This window comes from Gouania willdenowi, chromosome 19 (assembly GCF_900634775.1).
Source record: "Gouania willdenowi chromosome 19, fGouWil2.1, whole genome shotgun sequence".
NCBI classification, from domain to species: Eukaryota; Metazoa; Chordata; class Actinopteri; order Blenniiformes; family Gobiesocidae; genus Gouania; species Gouania willdenowi.
In genome coordinates this window covers 15493594-15512667 of record NC_041062.1, presented here as the reverse complement: position 1 = coordinate 15512667, position 19074 = coordinate 15493594, and the positions used below count along the sequence as shown (strand labels likewise).

Sequence of the window (19074 nt, the reverse complement as noted above, 5' to 3'; positions counted from 1 at the left end):
CAACACACTTATGCTAGCAGCACGGACATGTATAAAGCATTTTACTCTATTAAGCATTGGCTTAATAGAGTAAAAGTACTGTGGAATGGAAATAATAACTTTTAAAGTAAGACTGTAAACAGATGTATATAAAAGAACATGGAAATTATTCAATAGTCCAAAAAGAGATCATTTAAAGCAGTGAATCACAACTGGTTGGTTGGTACCCAAAAGTGGGTCGCAGACCTGTACTGGGTGGGTCGAGTACAGCTGGTTAAAAAATAAATGTATCAATACTCAATGTCTGTCATGCTGGACTTTTATTTTGAAAGAAACTTTTCTTTTGACAGACATGCTGTGAAATGCATGTTGCACAGGGAAATATATAGATTTATGCTTTTTAAAAAAGATTATATACAGTGGCAAAATGTGGGTCTCAGGGTGAGACCAGTTGAGAACCCCTAATTTAAAGCAAACTTTCATTATCATAAGCAATAGTAAAGGTGCCACATCACTAGTTCCTACAGAGCGAGGGAGTCATTATGAACAGGAAACACAGAAGCCAGCTGCAGCAGGAGGCACTAATTACATGTGTGCTCAATTAGCTAACGCCATTCCTATACCAGCAACAAAACAAATACATTCAAGATGTTGCTTATCATGTGACCACCTTAAAGGTGCAGTCCGTAACTTTCAGATCCCTCCCTCCCCCTCCGCTGCTCTCTTGCCCTGCCTCCAAAGTCCCTCCCTCCGAGGAGCTAACAAGCTAACATTAGCACAACAGCAACAGTATTAGAACATGCACTATTAAAAGCCTATTACTGCAGCTCTTCTCTCTCTCAATGTGCACACACCAATCTATCAGCAGCAGCAGCCCACATGGAGGCTGCAGTTATGGCAGCATGCACACAAACAAACAACACATGCACTACAGAGTGTAACAATTACAAATCAAACATAATGTAAATCAAGCAGCAACAATTACCTTTCAAGCAGAAAAGTCGCCATTTCCATCTTCTACTCCTCTAGACCATAAACTGTAAAAAAAAAAATACAGCGCTCCAGGCACTACCTTGCTATGATGAGCATTGCTGTGTTTTGGCCACGACGGAAGGGGGCGGGGGCTGTGAGTAACAGCTGTCAGACAGTCCATCAAACACAATCTTGGCTCTGATTGGTTCTTTTTGCTCGGTCCCGGTGCATTCTGGCAATCTGCTAAAGGCTGCAGGAGCAGCAGGGGGGACTCAATGAGTCTGTTTTTTTCACACAAACTACTAGTTTCATGTAAGGCTGTCCTTACACAGTGACAGCTTGAGCAAATATGACAAAAAGTCACTTTTTGTCATATTTTTCAAGAATTACGGACTGCACCTTTAAAGAATTACCTATGGCTGCATCCCAATACCCACACTACGCCCTACGCACTTGGTTTAAGTGCAGTAAAGTGTGTAAGGGAACAAGTGCTGAATGGGTAGAATCGGGACAGTTTGCGGTTACATCATCCACCCGAGTCAGGACGTCATCATTTTCTGCCCTCAAACTGAATACAATTAAATGTAATTTTGTCTGTTCCTGTGAAAGATTAGAAACTGAATCAGCCATTTCATGTATGTCTTATATTTTCACTATTAAAAGGTATTTGGGGAAATGTACGGAACATAACTACATGTACCAAAGCCCTTGTAATACAAAATGTATTTTAATATAATACATATTACAGAAATGAAATAATTGATACCTTACCAGCACTTGAAAATACATTTTTTTTTTGCCATTTTTGCTGCATTTTTGTGAGTTTTATTGTATTTGATTTATTTATTTATTTTTATTATTGGAACATCACACGACAAAAGGAGTTATGGGTAATTCCCTTATCAAAGTCCGCTTGCATGCACGCTTCGCACAGGTGTGCATGAAGGGTACATAGTGGGCGGAGCTAAAACAAACTGTACGATTGGGACACCCTACGCACCCGCACCCTTCAGCGGGAGTGCGCGAGTGTGGATATTGGGATGCAGCCAATACCCCACAGAGCACCAAACAAAGTTATATATTAATCAAATGTTTTAATATTAGAATGCAAAGAATATTGTGAAAAGAAAAGCTCTTAAAAATGCAATGCTACTTTCTAGAACTTGATTGCTGAAACATGTAGCAAAATACCTGGTTTGGTTACAAATATTGGGTAAAGTTATTTAAATATATTTAGCTTTTATGGATTGTTTTATATATATCATGCAAACTATAGTAACAATCAAAGCAGCTTTTTAAAAATGGATGTTAGTAATAAAGTGTCGAAATTCATAGAAATGTTGCAGATTTTTGCTTTTTATCATCTTTAGCAGGAAAAAACAAAACTTAAGTAACAAAAAGGGAATCTTGTTGTAGCTATATTTAAAAAGTAACAGCACTGTGACTTTTTGTACGAGGAAAAGTTGTTTCCCACAGACCAACAGTCTGTTCTCTGTATCTGAGAGCTGTTTAGTGACCCCCTGTAGTTCTTGGCAAGTAAAGCTGTATTTTCTTAGCTAAACTTTTCACCATATGGACTCCAGTGAGTGTTAAATGCCTGACCGTCTCATGCGGCTGACAAAAACACAGAAATTCTGTTAGGTAACGTACAACTTTTTGATCTTGTGTTTTAAAATGTAATTTCTCTGTTGCGCTGAATTTAAAAAGGTTTTGTGTTCTCTTATGAGTTGTTGTTTTGTTGCTCACTCAGATCCGGCAGCGTGATGGATCACTGGAATGAAATCTACTACTTTGTGGAGAATTTAGCAGAGAAGTTCAAAAGGTAAGTGACAATTTCCAATATTTAAATAGTACATGCACTATTGATATTGATGTAATGAGCGGGGCCAGCTGTCTGAGGTAAGATGGCCGCCACGTTGCGACAGTATGTTGCTCCCCATTGTCTAACAGCATGAGTAAGTCATCTATGGTGGTTTGCCTCCAGGCTAAGCCCCGCCCAACAAAGTACGTCACAGTGTTTACTAGGGATGTAACGATTAATCGTAAGGCAGTTAAAAATCGATTCATAGGTATAACGATTCACATCGATGCTGTGAAAATTGAATCGCAGTACTTTTTTTAACCAGCAGAGGGCGCGACCCAGAAGTGTTGGCGGCGAGCAAAATCTGCTAATACTTTCTTTCTGGCCGCCTTCTACTCTTAAACATATTCATAAATGATTCATTACCCCTTTAGCACCGAAAGAATATCTGTAATACTACGTGAATATCTGTAAAAGTCACGTTTTTCTATTAGCTCTGTCTGCTAGCATAGCATCTCTTCTTCACTGCAAAATATCTGCATGCTAACCGACCACTGGGTTACCAGCGCCCTCTGCTGGTTCAAACAAATATCTGACCTAAATACAGTAAAATGACTGGGTTTTTTTTGTTTTGTTTTGTTTTGTTTTTTTAGTCCAATTGTTAAGGCACAAAATACATTTTCAGTTGCACTTTTAAAAAGAAAAAGAACTATTATGCAGTTTTGTATTGTTTACTATAGAACCAGAATTTAAATAATAAGCTTCTTCTTCATTTGTATTATTCCTTTATTTATTTCATTCAAGATTTATTTTTAGTTAAATTGCATTGTTTTGAATAGTTTATCAAGGGATTCTTTTGACAATGAAAAATAGTATAGTATTTTCCCCAAAAAAATAAAGGAATATTTTTCAGTCATTTATATACAGTCCCATTTTGTAAAATAAATCGTGAGAGAATCGTTTCGTGAACCCAGTATCGTGAATCGAATCGTATCGGGAGTTGAGTGAATCGTTACATCCCTAGTGTTTACAAACAGTCAAAGGGTCTATCGCTGTTGGTCATATAATGAGTCAGTCTCTGCGTCGGCTGGGCAGATATTTATTCATGCTGGTATTTTACCAGCAAGCCACAACCATTTCATGATTGAAATGTGAAATTATCCCTTTAATTAAACAAAAATAAATAAAAACTCCTTTTGAGATTTCATATATCTTTTGCAAGAGATTCCTGGCCAATGCAATGCTGGTGACCTTGCAAATACAAAGTTTCAAAATCAAACAAACACAAAGACAAGTAATATTTGGTCAGAACAAACAAAATCAACTTTGATTTGACAAAACGACAATTCCTCAAAAACATAGACAGGTTAAATACCGTTTTAAAACTGCAATGTGAAAAGCGAGCAACATTGTTCATATTGGGGTTTTGGTGACAATTTAGTTTCATAAATGGAATTCACAAAGCTCTACTGTTGGCAGAGGCTCCAGCTGCCAATATTTCTGCAGGTGCAGAAAAGAAAAACAAAGATCAACACTCATTGAGTCGTCTTGTCCTTGACTTCCAGGTTCTACGTTTAGGTTCCTCTCACTAGCCACAACAACACCTGGAGCTGAGCAATGCAGCCAAAATAAACACTTCTGGTTTGGATACACTGGAAGCTGAAATCTAATGTATCCACAGAATGTCAGGGATCAGATAGTGTTGGCTTGAAGCTTAAAATAATATCCAAAAAAAAATGGCAACTTCAGTGTCGTACTCAAACTCCTGGGAAGTCAAAAAAATAAGGGTTTTTCTGGGGAAATAATCCTGAATGTGGCTGATGTTTGATAGGCTTAACATATGATTCAAAGCATGCTGTGGTTGAACTTTAACCAACTGGTCGTTCTGCGTAAATAATGAGTTTCCTGCTGTCATTTTTTTTCCTTTGTTTTAAACTTGCTTTAGCCCCATGCTGAGGATGTCCTTCATCACGTTCTCCTCCAAATCGTCCACCATCATGAAACTGACAGACAACAGGTGAACCAAGCACATCAGAACCAAAAACAACATTAAAACCTCATTTGAAAAACAAACCTGTTATTTTTTTCCAACCTTTTCTTTTAGAATATCACCTTGTATTTGGAGGTGTCACTGTAGATACACTAAGCAACTAGCGAGTTTAATTAGCAATGGCTAAATTATGTTTTATACCGTAAGTTTGTGGTTTCACTTGTACGGAACCCCTAAAGGGACACAGGTAATTTTTTTTTTTTTTTTTAATTTATTGCGTGCTCACGTAAAAGTTACACGCGAACACGTGATAATGGTATTGTGTAAGCGAGCACATAAAGGTAATTGTTAACCCAAACCCTAACGCTGAAATAAAGCTTTACTAGACCCTCTAACATGATCAACTCCTTACGAGCAGCGCATGCAGCATGACGACTGACGTTTATAAGCGCGCAACGTAAAACCTTTTTACGTACGCGCTTAAAACTATCACATGTTCCTTCGAACTTTTACGCGCTCACGTATTAGTTTTGCACGCTCACATAAAGGTTCTACGTGTTCGTGTGGAACCTTTACGTGATCGCGCAATGAAAAAATATATATTTGTGTCCCTTTAGGGGCTTGTTTTTATTGTATTTTATTAATTATTTTTAAATAATAATTGTAAGCTTATTTTTGTATCGTTAAATAGTAAAAGATTGATTAGCCATTATTAGGCTATTAGCCTTTATTGTATGTGATGCAATTGAATATGTATTTATGTTTTGTCATTTTGTTCAAACAAACAAAGCCTATTTGTGGATAATCTACTTATAACACAGGATTTTTCATCCATGATTTGAAAGTAGAAACACCAGATTTAAGTGTTCCATTTTAGAATTGATTTCAAATCCCTTGCACATATTTCAAAAATAAAGTTTTTAGCTACAAATGTGCGTGATGATTTATTGGTTGTTTTTGTCCTTTGTGCAGAGTAAACATCAAAAAAGGTTTAAACACTCTCAAAAGAGAGATTCCTGGCGGCGACACGTTCATGCACCTTGGGTTACAGAGTGTAAGTATTCTGCTATTGTAAACTGTTTCGTTTTTTTTGTGACGCTGTATTAGGGCCGCATTAAAATGAAATCTAATCTAGGTACTACGAGATTAAAGTCGTAATATTTCCAGAATAAAGTTGTAATTTTATAAGAATAAAGTCGTATCTTAATAAAATCGTAATTTTGTTAGATTAAAGTCATAATATTTCAAGATTAACAGTCGACTCTTCCCCACCCCTTCCATTTTCCTACCCGGACTCCCTCTTCCCTGTTCCCTTCCCCCTCACTTAGGTGTACCACTGCCCTCTCTTTTTATATTCTCCCTTTAATAAAGTGTTTCGAGCGCTATACCATTATGATTTTTTTAAGATATGGCTTTATTCTCATAAAATTACGACTCTTTTACTCAAAATATTTCAACTTTCATCTCGTAGTGCTCAGATTTCTTTTTTTTTTTCATGTGGCCCTAATACGCCGTTGTAGTTTTACACTTAATTTGAGGATTTTCTTTGAAGATCAAAGGATGAAAATGTAAAAAAAAAAAATGTTTTTCTTTAAAGGCAAACGAGCAAATCCGCAAAGAGAACTTTGGTAAGATCAGAATTGGATTTTCATCAAGCTTAGTTTGACCTTAAAGCTAAAGGTCAGATGTGTGCGTGTGTGTGTGCGTGTGTGTGTGTGTGTGTGTGTGTGTGTGTGTTTATCAGGCAAAGCCAGTGTCATTATCGCTCTGACAGACGGAGAGCTACAGGAACACCAGCTCATCGACGCACAAAAACAGGTAACAGAGCCACAATAACATGTAACCGAGCCACAATAACATGTAACAGAGCCACAATAACATGTAACAAAGCAACAAAAACATGTAACAGAGCCACAATAACATATAACAGAGCCACAATAACAGGTAACAGAGCCACAATAACATGTAACAGAGCCACAATAACAGGTAACAGAGCCACAATAACATGTAACCGAGCCACAATAACATGTAACAGAGCCACAATAACATGTAACCGAGCCACAATAACATGTAACAGAGCCACAAAAAACATGTAACAGAGCCACAATAACAGGTAACAGAGCCACAATAACAGGTAACAGAGCCACAATAACATGTAACAGAGCCACAAAAACATGTAACAAAGCAACAAAAACATGTAACAGAGCCACAATAACATGTAACAGAGCCACAATAACAGGTAACAGAGCCACAATAACAGGTAACAGAGCCACAATAACAGGTAACAGAGCCATAATAACAGGTAACAGAGCCACAATAACATGTAACAGAGCCACAATAACATGTAACAGAGCCACAATAACAGGTAACAGAGCCACAAAAACATGTAACAGCCACAATAACATGTAACAGAGCCACAATAACATGTAACAGAGCCACAAAAACAGGTAACAGAGCCACAATAACATGTAACAGAGCCACAATAACATGTAACAGAGCCACAAAAACGTCTCAACGCTCACATGATGTTTGACTGTAATCAAACAAATGAGGGACGGATTGTTTCCTGGACTTCAATCAACCTCTCGTTCTTGATTTTCATCAGGCCGAGGAAGCCAGATCACTTGGAGCCATTGTGTACTGTGTTGGTGTCAAAGACTTTAATGAAACACAGGTATGTTGGTTTTTTTTCGAGACATTCAATACATGTTTGACCTAAAAACCACTGCAAACATCTGTATAAATAATGTATCTTTGCACTTATAAACTATACCGCATACTTTCAGTCATTACACTCTGTAGCTGTAGGAGGCATCCTCACTAATTCACTTTTTAACAAATTAACGTTTTTTCTTTTCCATTCATTTCTATTGGAAATTTCAAGCCCTTCATCCCCAGCCATTCTTCAACTGATTTTGATCATTTAACATGTTTAGCTACTACCTTCAACCATTTCAATTTATTTCAACTTTTTCAACTTTTTCAACCTTTTCAACCCATTTAAACCTTTTTTAACCTTATTGCTAATTTTCATCTAACGCTAGGTTAGTGCTAATGCTAGGTTAATGCCAATGCTAGTCTAATGCTAATGCTAGGCTAATGCTAACACTAGGTTAATGCTAACACGAGGCTAATGCAACGTTAGTGTTAATGCTAGGTTAATGCTATTGCTAGGCTAATGCTAAGGTTAGGCTGATGCTAATGCTAGGCTAATGTTAATGCTAGGCTAATGCCAATGCTTGGGAAATGCTATTGCTAGGCTAAAGCTAAGGTTAGGCTGATACAAATGCTAGGTTAGTGTTAATGCTAAGTTAATGCTATTACTAATGACATGTTAATGCTAATAAATGCTAATACTAGCTAATGCTAATGCTAATACAAATGTATGCTAATGCTAACTAATGTTAATGCTATTACTAGATAATACTAATGCTACTACAAATGTATGCTAATGCTAAGCTAATGCTAGTGTTTTTTAGGGTTATTTCTTTCAGACTCAGTAATTGTGATTGATTGTAATTGACATTTAGTAAGTGAGGACGTAATTGTAATTGACTTTCAGGGTAAAAATAATAATTGTAATTTTGATTATAATTGGAAAAGATGCCAGTCATCATAATGATAATTAAGTTGTAATTGATAATTGAAGACGTAATTGTAATTGTAAAATGTAATTGACCTCAACCCTGGTTCACAAACTAGTGCATTAAGGCCTTTTTAGCTTTATTCTGAAAACTAATACCATCCACTCTGGAAAATTGAATTCCCCACTTTTTGAATGTTTACTTTGTCACTACAGATTATTTTAGGAATGACTTTTAACATGTGTTTTCCTGTGCTCCACGCACACGTCTTTCCTGGCAAAGCTGGCCACCATCGCAGACACCATCGAGCACGTGTTTCCTGTGCTGGGAGGATTCCACGCCCTCCGAGGAGTCATTGATTCGGTAAAATAAACTCTCCTGACTACCTGAAAACTAGCAAAGAATGCATCAACACTACATGATTCATCTCAGGGCTTGTATGTGAGCAAAGTAGGGTCATTACAGTGTTACAGTGATGATACAGCCCATGTGTTCAGCTCAGTGTGTGCTCACTTAGCGCCATGCTGCAGACAGAACTGTAACTCTTTGTGTGCGCGGCCTTCATGAATATTTAGATTACAGTTCACACAGTTTGGACTTCTCTTCGACTCACGCTGTCTTGCACAGCTAACAAAGCCAACACAGTTCACAGCAACTCCACTGCAACAAGGAGGAAGAAATTAAATGTATGAATTCCAAAATTCCTGTTGAGAATACATGGTTTGTTTTTCATCAGTCAGAGGGAATTCTTTATTTTTTCACTGTGTTTTTAACAGAAGTGAAAGTAACAGATTACTCACGTCACTATAATTGAGTTACTTTCATAGGTACTTGTACTTTTTTGAGTATATTGATAAATCAGTAATTGTACTTGTACTAAAGTACATTTTAAAATAAGTCAAGTAATTAGTTACATTTCTACACCCAACCGTTAGAGTCATTTTTGTATTTGGTTTTTTTTTTGTTTTAAAATTATCAACTGACATTGTGAAACTACAGAAAAATGAAATGACCAGACAACAATCAAATGCATCGCATCATAGCCGACCAATCAGATTAAACGTAATGCATGGCGCCAAAACAGCATTGAATGCTGGTTATTTTCACAGTTTTAGAATTCATAAATTCATAATTTTTGAAAAAATTTAATTCAATTAATTGGTGTTGTTTCATTTAAAAAAGAATTGTACATGTTGACAAACCTTTTATTTTATACAGATGTTCTAATTAGGTTCCAATTGTGCAAGATTTGGTCTTTTTTATCTTTTTAAGTTTATACGAAAGTAACTAGTAACTTTTATTTTGACTACTATTTAATTGAGCTACTTTTTACTTGTACTTGAGTATTTTATGTATGACTTACTTGTACTTGAGTATCATATACAGTATCAGTTTCATCATCTTTCCGTGTCCAGATGACTTTACTGGACATTAGACTATACCAAATATGCTAAATAGGGTTTATAAAGTAAACTACTGTTCATTTCATATTTTATATGCTTCAGATGATTTATTGGTATAATTGTTTGATAATAAATGTGTCAGTTTTTCTCATACCTACAGTTGCTGACTATTGTTCTCTGTTTGAGTAACATCACTTGATCAACTACAAAATAATAATAAAAGTATGTGCAATTTGTGCTAATATCGCATCGGATCGATATCGGTATCGGACAATATTCCAGGTTGCAATATCGGTATTGTATAAGTGAAGAAGGTTGTATCGGGACATCCCTAGCTGTGTCTGCCTAATGAGGATAATAAAATAAAATATAAACTTTTGTTCTTCTTGCAGATTATCAAGAAATCCTGTATTGAAATTTTGGCAGCAGAGCCTTCCAGTGTGTGTGCGGGAGGTGGGGAGTGACACACACACACACACACACACACAGATGGAGCCTTAGGATAAATCTAAAACCTCATTATTCTTTAAGATTCTCTCAGATTGCTGTTTATGTAGATTTATTGTTGAATCATGAACCAATAAACTGGGCCCTGCACACCCACCCTGCAGTTAAACAGAAACATAAAGTTCACGTACATTAAAGGATCCCCTAAAAGTGTCAGCTCTGTGTTGTTTTTACCAGAGTCGTTCCAAGTGGTGGTGAGAGGGAACGGGTTCCTCCATGCGAGAAACATCGACCAGGTTCTCTGCAGCTTCAAAATCAATGACACTGTTACCGTCAGTAAGTAGAATCATGTCACATGTCTTTCTAATCATTTGCTTCTCTTTGTCTGATTCATTTACACCTACTGAGTACATTTGCATCTAACTACACATAATAATGTTAAATATGGATTTTTTTTTAATTTAATTTAATTTATTTTTTTATGAAAAGGGGTTTGGGCAGATTGGGCTCAATTACATTTTTCAGTTCAATTACCCATTTTCTATTACAATTCAATTATAAATACAGTGACCAGCACTTTTTCCAATTACAATTAAATTACACTTGTTTTTTTTATCCTCAGAAAGTCAATTACATTTACTTTCTCACTTACTAAAGTTCAATTACAAACAATTAATCACAATTACTGAGCCTGAAATAAAAAACTTAATAAAAGTTAACCTTCCTCCTGTGTTAGCTTATTATGATAGTCTGTAAATATATATATATATATATATATATATATATATATATATATATATATCCTTGCCCCCCACCTTTTAATATGTATATATCTGTATCCTTTATTCTTTTTAGATATTTTTTTCTATTTCTATATTTATGTTTGTGTTTAGCTTCTATTATTGTTTCGTTTATTTCATTTTACCTTCATTGCACTATTTTTCAGGTATTTTTTGGGTTTTTTCTGTGTGTTGTTGCCTTCTTTTGTCTTTTTTATTGAGCTGTCACGTCATTACATTTCCCTACTGCAGGATGAATAAAGAATCCCTACTATACTGTAAATCAGCTATAAAATACAATAAAAACATATCTATAATCTAATTTCTTTCCTATCTATTGGTTACCTTGTTAGGCTTCCTAATCAATGAAAACATAGGTTTTAATATGTTTGGTGTGGGTGTATGAGCCTTTTTTGTGTCAGTATACCTCTATATTTATTTTTATTTTAATTGGTAAAATGTGGAAAAGCTTGATATGAAACATATTTGAATAATGAATATGTAGAACTGTACATAGAACTGTAACACGGTTCCCCAGTTTAGCGTCAAATTATAATTGACAATTTTTATAGAATTTTCATGGCAATTACAATTACAAAGTCAATTTATCTGAACTCAATTACAATTTTATCATGATTACGACAGCAACAGATTAAAAAAATTACTATTACACATTTAATAATGCCATATTTGTAATTAAATATCAATTATGCAATTACAATTATAATTAAAATATATATTACATCAAATATATAAAAAACGTGAACTTTTTTGAGAGTTTCGGCTTGTTTTAAAGGAGTTTATGTGCAAATATGTTTTTTTTTTCATTTGATGTTTTTGCTTTTGCTCATTATAATTACATTTGAAATTACACAGAATAAATGATTTTCTGATTAACTTCCATTAAATCAAACGACTGTACCTGTCTTTATCCTTGATGTGGTTTACAGAAACAATTCTGTGAAGTTGATGCCATGAATATTAATTCTGAACGTCTGATCTGCTTAGATCAAAAACCAGCTGGTGTGGAAAACACATTCCTGCTGTGTCCTGCTCCCGTTATCGATGAAGTTGGAAAGTAAGTTCCTTCAGGACAGTTTTTGCTGTGACACAACTTAGGAATCTTCGCCTCTGTCACACTTGAAACCACACATCTGCTCCCTCTGTTCACTCTAATCTTGAAATAATCTGAGCATTTGGATGTTTCACCTAAATACTTTCTCTACAAATGCATAGCCACTACACTCACAACATGGCGACACACAAAATTGAAGAAAAATCCGCAAATTGACTCCAAAAAACACAAAACAACAAAAACAATACATTATATGGCAGAAACATACACAAAATGACAGCAAACAAAAACACACAACCTTTTTATTTTGTTTTATTTATTTCAAACAAAATTAATAAGATGGAAAAACAAGGGGAAGAAGTATAAACTCCCACCCCCTTATCAGCCGCACTGTAATAGTGATGGTGTTATTATACAAATGACTCCATAAACACACAACATAGATAAAGAAAATGACTTCAAAAACGAGACACAATCACCAAAATTACAAGAAAAACGCACAAAACTTCTCTGAAAACACACAAAATGACAACAAAAAAAACTAAATCAAATAACTGAAAATGCACAGAATGATTTAATAAACACAAAAAACAACAAAATGAGAACACAAATACATAAAATTACTCTGAAAACACAGAAAATGACAACAAAAAAAACCTAAATCAAATAACTGAAAATGCACAGAATGATTTAATAAACACAAAAAACAACAAAATGAGAACACAAATACATAAAATTACTCTGAAAATGCAGAAAATGACAACAAAAAAAACCTAAATCAAATAACTGAAAATGCACAGAATGATTTAATAAACACAAAAAACAACAAAATGAGAACACAAATATATAAAATTACTCTGAAAACACACCAAATGACAAAAAAAAACTAACTTAAATGACTGAAAATTCACAGAATGACTTAATAAACACAAGAAACAACAAAATGAGAACGCAACTATGTAAAATTACTCTGAAAACACACAAAATGATAACAAAAACGAGCAAAAAATATTTGTTCTTTCCTGTATTAATGCTCTGATTGATCATAATTCTGTTCTGTGGCCCTCGGATTGCACAATTGCATGTTTGTGGCCTCTCGCTCATTCTTCTTTGTGCTTTCTTTTGCCGTTTTATTTTCCCGTTGCATTTTTCCCCCTCATAAAATTCTCACCCTTCCTCAGTGAGGGCTAGTGACGCTTACAATTATGTAACACAATAAATGGATTCAATTATTTCTTGCATGAAAAACATGGATAGTTGTCGCAAAAAGACTGCACTACATTTAATGTCAACCTATAACGACAAAGACAGACATGGTTAAAAAAAACAAATATATTTGTTATGGCCTTTATCTTTAACACTTCTCTGTCAAAGACCAAGTACTTATATTTCACACAAAGCTCTTACGTGGATCCCAGATCATGGTCTTTGCCTCAAACACAAAGGAACGCATGGTTATGCTCACTCAGCATACTGTGTGTGCACAGACAGTAAGAAGCCTGCCATACATTAGCGCTCTTTATGATCCCTAACTGAGGCCACATTCTTCTTTTTCTAGATCCTAGTATAGCTGAGGAAAATATAAGAGGCTTTAAGCAGTTGCCAGCAAATGCAGTGGTAAACCCTTCAAACATTTGTCCTACTTTTCAAAGGAGAAGAAAGCAGAGGAAACGACAACGGAGATTTCTATTGAAGTCAAACAGAACTTAAAAACTGCCTGAATTAAAGTTCTTAGCTGAAAGTAGAGCTAGATACAAGGTTATCAGATGGGTTTGAGTATGGTATATAAGAGATATGATGATAATAATAGAAATATAGACACAAATTGACATTACCATTTGACTCAAAGGGTCAGGTACCATTTGGAAAGGCTGAGAAAGCTCAGGCTCGTCTCCTTCAACTCTGATCTCACAGGTTTTCAGTTTTTAACACTTTCACAAGCCTGTCTTACGACGTTCCAACACCAACAACCCACTAACCACCCTAACCTAATTCGTAATGGGAAGAAAAGTGCATGGGGCCTCAGAGGGTGTTGGTAAGGACATGTAACATATAGGAAATTAACCTGTCATACACGTTTACAGTTGTTTTCTTGACCCTTTAAAAGGTCCTTGTCTTTCTCTAATTTTCATAAAACTGCCTACCTTACACGGAGGACCCACAGCTCCCATTTGCAGCTGTTTTTTGTGCTGCCAGGCGTGTGGAAAGGAAGGAATGTGATTCCTACAGTAGTGTGGAAAGATTGGAATCATTTGGGCCAATAGCGTTGGACCCTTTGATCGATACTGTGGTCGATAGAAAGAAGAGGAAGGAGACGACAAAAATCCGTCGAGTCATGATTTCTATGAAGACAAATCTGTGTTAGATAAATATAACAACACTGGTGACCTGGTGACAGATGGAAAATCACAGAGCGCAGCTGTTTCGTTGTGGGTTCGTTTTAGATTTTGTTTGATTCAAAGCAAAAGTGTGACAGTTTCTCTAGAATCTTGGTCGTTGGCTTTCTGAGCTGAGTTTGCTCTGGTAAAAACGTGGCAAGAAAAGAGTGAAAAATGGGCAAATAAAAAGGAACCCGGTGGTGTGTAATGGCAAAGGGTAGCTTTAATGGGCAAAATGTGGAAAACGATAGTGAAAAAGGGCAAAAATGTGGAATAAAAAGAGACAAAATGTTGGCGGGAAAAGGAAACAAGTGATATTTATTGGGCAAAAGTTTGCTTATTTGGATGAAAAGTGGCCAAAAATGCTCCAAAAGTGGCAAAAACGCGGCAAGTAAAGAGTGAAAAGTGACTATAATGGGTCACAAGTAGTCAAGAGTGGCCTAAAAAAATGGGCAAAATGTGGCAAACAAAAGTTAAAAAGGAAAAATGTTGGGGAAAAGAAAACAAGTGGTACCTTTTGGGCAACAGTTAGCTTATTTGGATGAAAAATTAGATAAAAGTGTCAAAAAGATCTTGCAAAAATGGGCAAAAAATAGGGAAAAAAAACACTTTTTGAAAAGGGTCAAAAATGAGACAAAGGAAGTTCCAAAAAGGCCAAAGGAAATAGGTAAAAAGGGGTTCAAGGTTTCCCCCTTTTAAGGTTTTCTGGGGGAATAATAATTCAAATTAAGTCATAAAAAGCCACGTCTATCATCACTGACTTAATAACAGCTTCCACGTGGTATCGCTGATAATGTAGTGGGCTGGTCTGGACAGAAAATGCCTAATTACATCTGCATCAGGACTAGAGTCTGGACTGTAATAATTATGCATCTGTTACTGTGTGTTACAGTAATTCTGTACTATTGGAGCTGCAAGCTCAAATATTTTGAACATGATGCTCATGTGCACGTGTTCTATATCACTTCTAGCTCTGCAGACACAAAACAAAGAAGAAAGAAAGTCCCATTAGTTTCAATTTAAACGGACCTGTTGCCATGCGAAACATCCAAACCAAACAATCAACTTCTGTTATCAGCCTTTTCACAATAAGAGCCCGAGATACAAGCGACATGACATTTTCACTAGAAGGGGGGGCGTGAGTAGAGACCATGTGATAGCTGCAGCCAGATTCATTTTGTCTTCTTTTTGAACAGTATGTTAAGTTGAGGTTTTGTTTCGTCAAGTGAAACCTTCAAAGGCGAGTAGCAGAACTCCTCTGACGAAGATTGGCAGTCGAAACATGCCAGGAGACAAAAAGAATCCTGAAAAACCTTGTTTGAACAAACAAAACCTCAACGTAACAAGCTAAACATCACCTTCCCATCACGTCAGGGTTGCTCCTCCTCACGCACGTCTTTTTTCGTGACTCGCTCTAAAACTGCTTTGAGTTTGAAATCCCTCCGAGGTCCAGATGTTTGTCGTCAGGAATTGCACGTGAATCTATTGATGATGGACGTCATCGACGACGAGGCCATGTTTCTCCCTCTCTCTCTGCACGTCTTTCCTAGAGTTCCACAGGTCTAAGAGTCAGTAAAGACAGGTTTATCGGTCAGAAGTTTAGTTCTCCATCTGCCAGACCACGTTAAGAACCAAGTATGCCTTTGATCCACTGTTTAAAGGAATGCACTTTGCTTTACACAGGTCACCCTAGGGTTGGTGGGATTCTCTGAATAGTTTGGAAGTGGGAAGAAGAAAGGAAAGGCACAACAAGTGGGTTCAGGGCTTGAACTGCAGCTGTTTGGAGACAAGTTTAGCTTACATTCAACTTCCTGTTACAGAAGGGTTTCGGGGCCAGAGAAGGACTTTAGTAGCACAGTTTAATCAGATAAAATATACTATACTGCCTGGAGTTATAAAGAAACATCCTGACATGTGGAGTGGAGCTTTTTATTTCCTTGTGTTTGGGTTCATCTGTCCTACGGTGACCCTCTGCCTGCTGTGTCTGGGTCACATCATCCCACCTACAGCATGTTGGTTTTACCTCTGTGTTCTCATTGAGGGAACGTTCATGTTTGGGTCATTTAGGTTCAGGCTCCTCAGTTACAAGTCAAACAAGTCCTGTAAACAATAGTAACGACTATATGAGCCAGGTTAGAGTTTTTTTGGCAGCTATAAAGACAGAAAATGACTTGACTTCAACTTTTCAACTCAAAGCATTCGTTTTGCTCCGCTGAGTTCTCCCACTTTTAAGGAGTGAGTTTAGTGGTTGTTTTTTTGTTGGTTTACATTTCAAAAACCCCAAAGAGACACACACAAACACCCCCCCCCCATCCCCTCTTCTCTTTGACCTTTTAGTCAAAGCAGAGAGTCATTCTTTTCAGAACAACATTCAGCTCAAGCTGTTCCCCGTAAACTGTGTGAACTCCCAACGTTGCAAACAAACCTACGCATTTTCCTGTTTTGCTTCAGGGAGATTTACCTTCAAGTGAGCATGAACGACGGCCTGTCCTTCATCAGCAGCAACGTTCACATCAACACCACAGAGTGTGTAAGTATCCCAAATCACACACAACAATTAACACGAGCACTAACTACATTATTTCTGTTTGTGTGTCACTTTTGATTCATGTGAGGGTTGGAGTAACATTGTTTCTAAGGCTTTGATTATCCAGTTGTATCTCTGGCCACATAATGGATCAATTTCAACAAAAAAGTGCTCGTGATCCAAAACCCTCCACTAAATCTCCTCTACATAAACGGGAAGAAATCGAAACAACTTAATGATTTAAATAGCACTATTATGACCAAAAATGCTTTACAGTTTGAGCTCATTCACACACCAATGGGACAGCGCTGCCATGCAAGGCTCTAGTCGACTATTGGGAGCCATTTAGGGTTCAAACCCACAACCTTTCGATTAGAAAACGAACCATCTTCCACCTGAGCCACAGTTGCCCGTTTATTCCAAAATCATGAAGGTGAGGAACTATTAAAAGCATCCATATATTCCTGTTAGATTCCACATATAATGACGACCAAATTCTGAATTTAAATCACTGTTTTTAAAAGATATAGACACAGTTTAGGCCTCAGATCAATAAATCAACAGATCATTTACTCACAAATGTAAAGTCGTTAAATTGCTGCTCAAATGTTTGTTTTGAACTCTTCTGTAGACACTTGGTTTATTGACATTGTTGGAAAGGTTTTGCGCGTTGCATTGTGGGATGTGGAGTCACGTAGGCGGATGCATAGAAGTGTTTTTACTTCATTCTTTAAAGCAAAACAAAACAAGGAGCAGCTGAGCTGATGGGACTTCAACACTACATTCAAACACAGCATCCTATCACACTGAATCACACGCGACTGAAGCGACTGCAGTCACTTCAGTCGCCCGTGATGAGTCGCCTGAACATTTTTTATTATATTTATTTATTCAGTTTATTTCCGACATGGTTACATTCACTTTTTTTTTTTTTTTTTTTTTTTTTTTGTACATGCCGAAAAAGAAGACGAGAGAAGCAGTTTGCTTATCTAAGTCCCGCCCCCTAGATATATCGTATAGTGACATGCAAATCTTATCGTATTGTCAGATTCATGGCAATGCATTAACTGATGTACCTTGTACAATGGAAATTTCTGCTCCTCAGTGCATGTGATTGGGTTTAATTAGTCATTTTATAGCAGAATAACTCAGTCATCTATTAGAAAAAGATTCATTAGAACATCTGAAGAAGATTTCTATAGGACATCAGAATATTGGGATGTTTGAACCCTTTAAAGAGCCCTGAAGGAGGATTCTGTGGTATCTGAGCTACAGAGCTAACGGAGACACGCTAACACAGGCTACATCACAAACCCCAAAGACCTCCAGCATACATTAAGGTGGAGCTCATACTCTAATAAGCTACGGATACACGTCATATGTGCTAAAAGAGAACACATGGGAGGGATTTCAAAACATTCAGAATAGATTGTTTCAAGCTTGTGTGATCCACATTTCTGGGAATTTAATTTGTTTAAAAAAAAAAAAAAAAAAAAACGTCTTCAATAAGCCCCCACTGCTGAGTTCAGATCAATCCTCACCAACATCGTCACCACAAAACAGATAGAGGAAAGTCTTGACCACATGTGATCCTCATCTGTGGTTTATAATGGGAAACAGGTTTGACTTGCAGACGCCAGCCCAGTTTGAAGCCAGTCTTTAAACAGATGGATTTGTTCGAGGATTGCACCATTTACAAAACAACACCGTCATCGAGGAAAAATCCTGAATATCACAAGACATTTCAAAACTATGGTCATCTTTTAAATCAATCAAACCACAACTATGATTAAACTTTAATTGTTATGCATATAATCTATTATTAGCCTAAAGCACGACTTCCTATAACTCATAAAGACAGTTTTCTACCTTTCAGTCAATCAAACAAACTTTAAGTAACACTTTACTTAAAGCTTTATACATAAGGCTGACATTACACTGTCATTATTATGACATGACACCTGTCATTAGCATCAATAAGGTGTCGTGAAGGCTGCCATTAAGTGTCCTTTGTTACCATAACCCTAACACTACTGGGCTCTGGACATATTACACACACTCCGACACTGATACACCTTCACAAACGGGTAACGTGCGAGTAACATGCATCGGCCCCAAACTGGATCGGTCTAGAACCAT

General features: G+C 36.6%; 1 protein-coding gene across 1 annotated transcript in view; it reads left to right on the top strand.

Annotated features, from left to right (window-relative positions):
• Window positions 1–19074, top strand: part of antxr1c (ANTXR cell adhesion molecule 1c) — a 48692-nt gene that overhangs the window by 18720 nt on the left and 10898 nt on the right. Inside the window, exons 2-12 of the mRNA XM_028476009.1 lie at window positions 2702–2773; window positions 4698–4769; window positions 5715–5796; window positions 6340–6370; window positions 6487–6560; window positions 7348–7416; window positions 8609–8689; window positions 10122–10182; window positions 10414–10512; window positions 11964–12033; window positions 16860–16938. Coding sequence (XP_028331810.1) covers window positions 2702–2773; window positions 4698–4769; window positions 5715–5796; window positions 6340–6370; window positions 6487–6560; window positions 7348–7416; window positions 8609–8689; window positions 10122–10182; window positions 10414–10512; window positions 11964–12033; window positions 16860–16938 — 790 coding nt within the window. The remainder of the gene's footprint in view (window positions 1–2701; window positions 2774–4697; window positions 4770–5714; window positions 5797–6339; window positions 6371–6486; window positions 6561–7347; window positions 7417–8608; window positions 8690–10121; window positions 10183–10413; window positions 10513–11963; window positions 12034–16859; window positions 16939–19074) is intronic.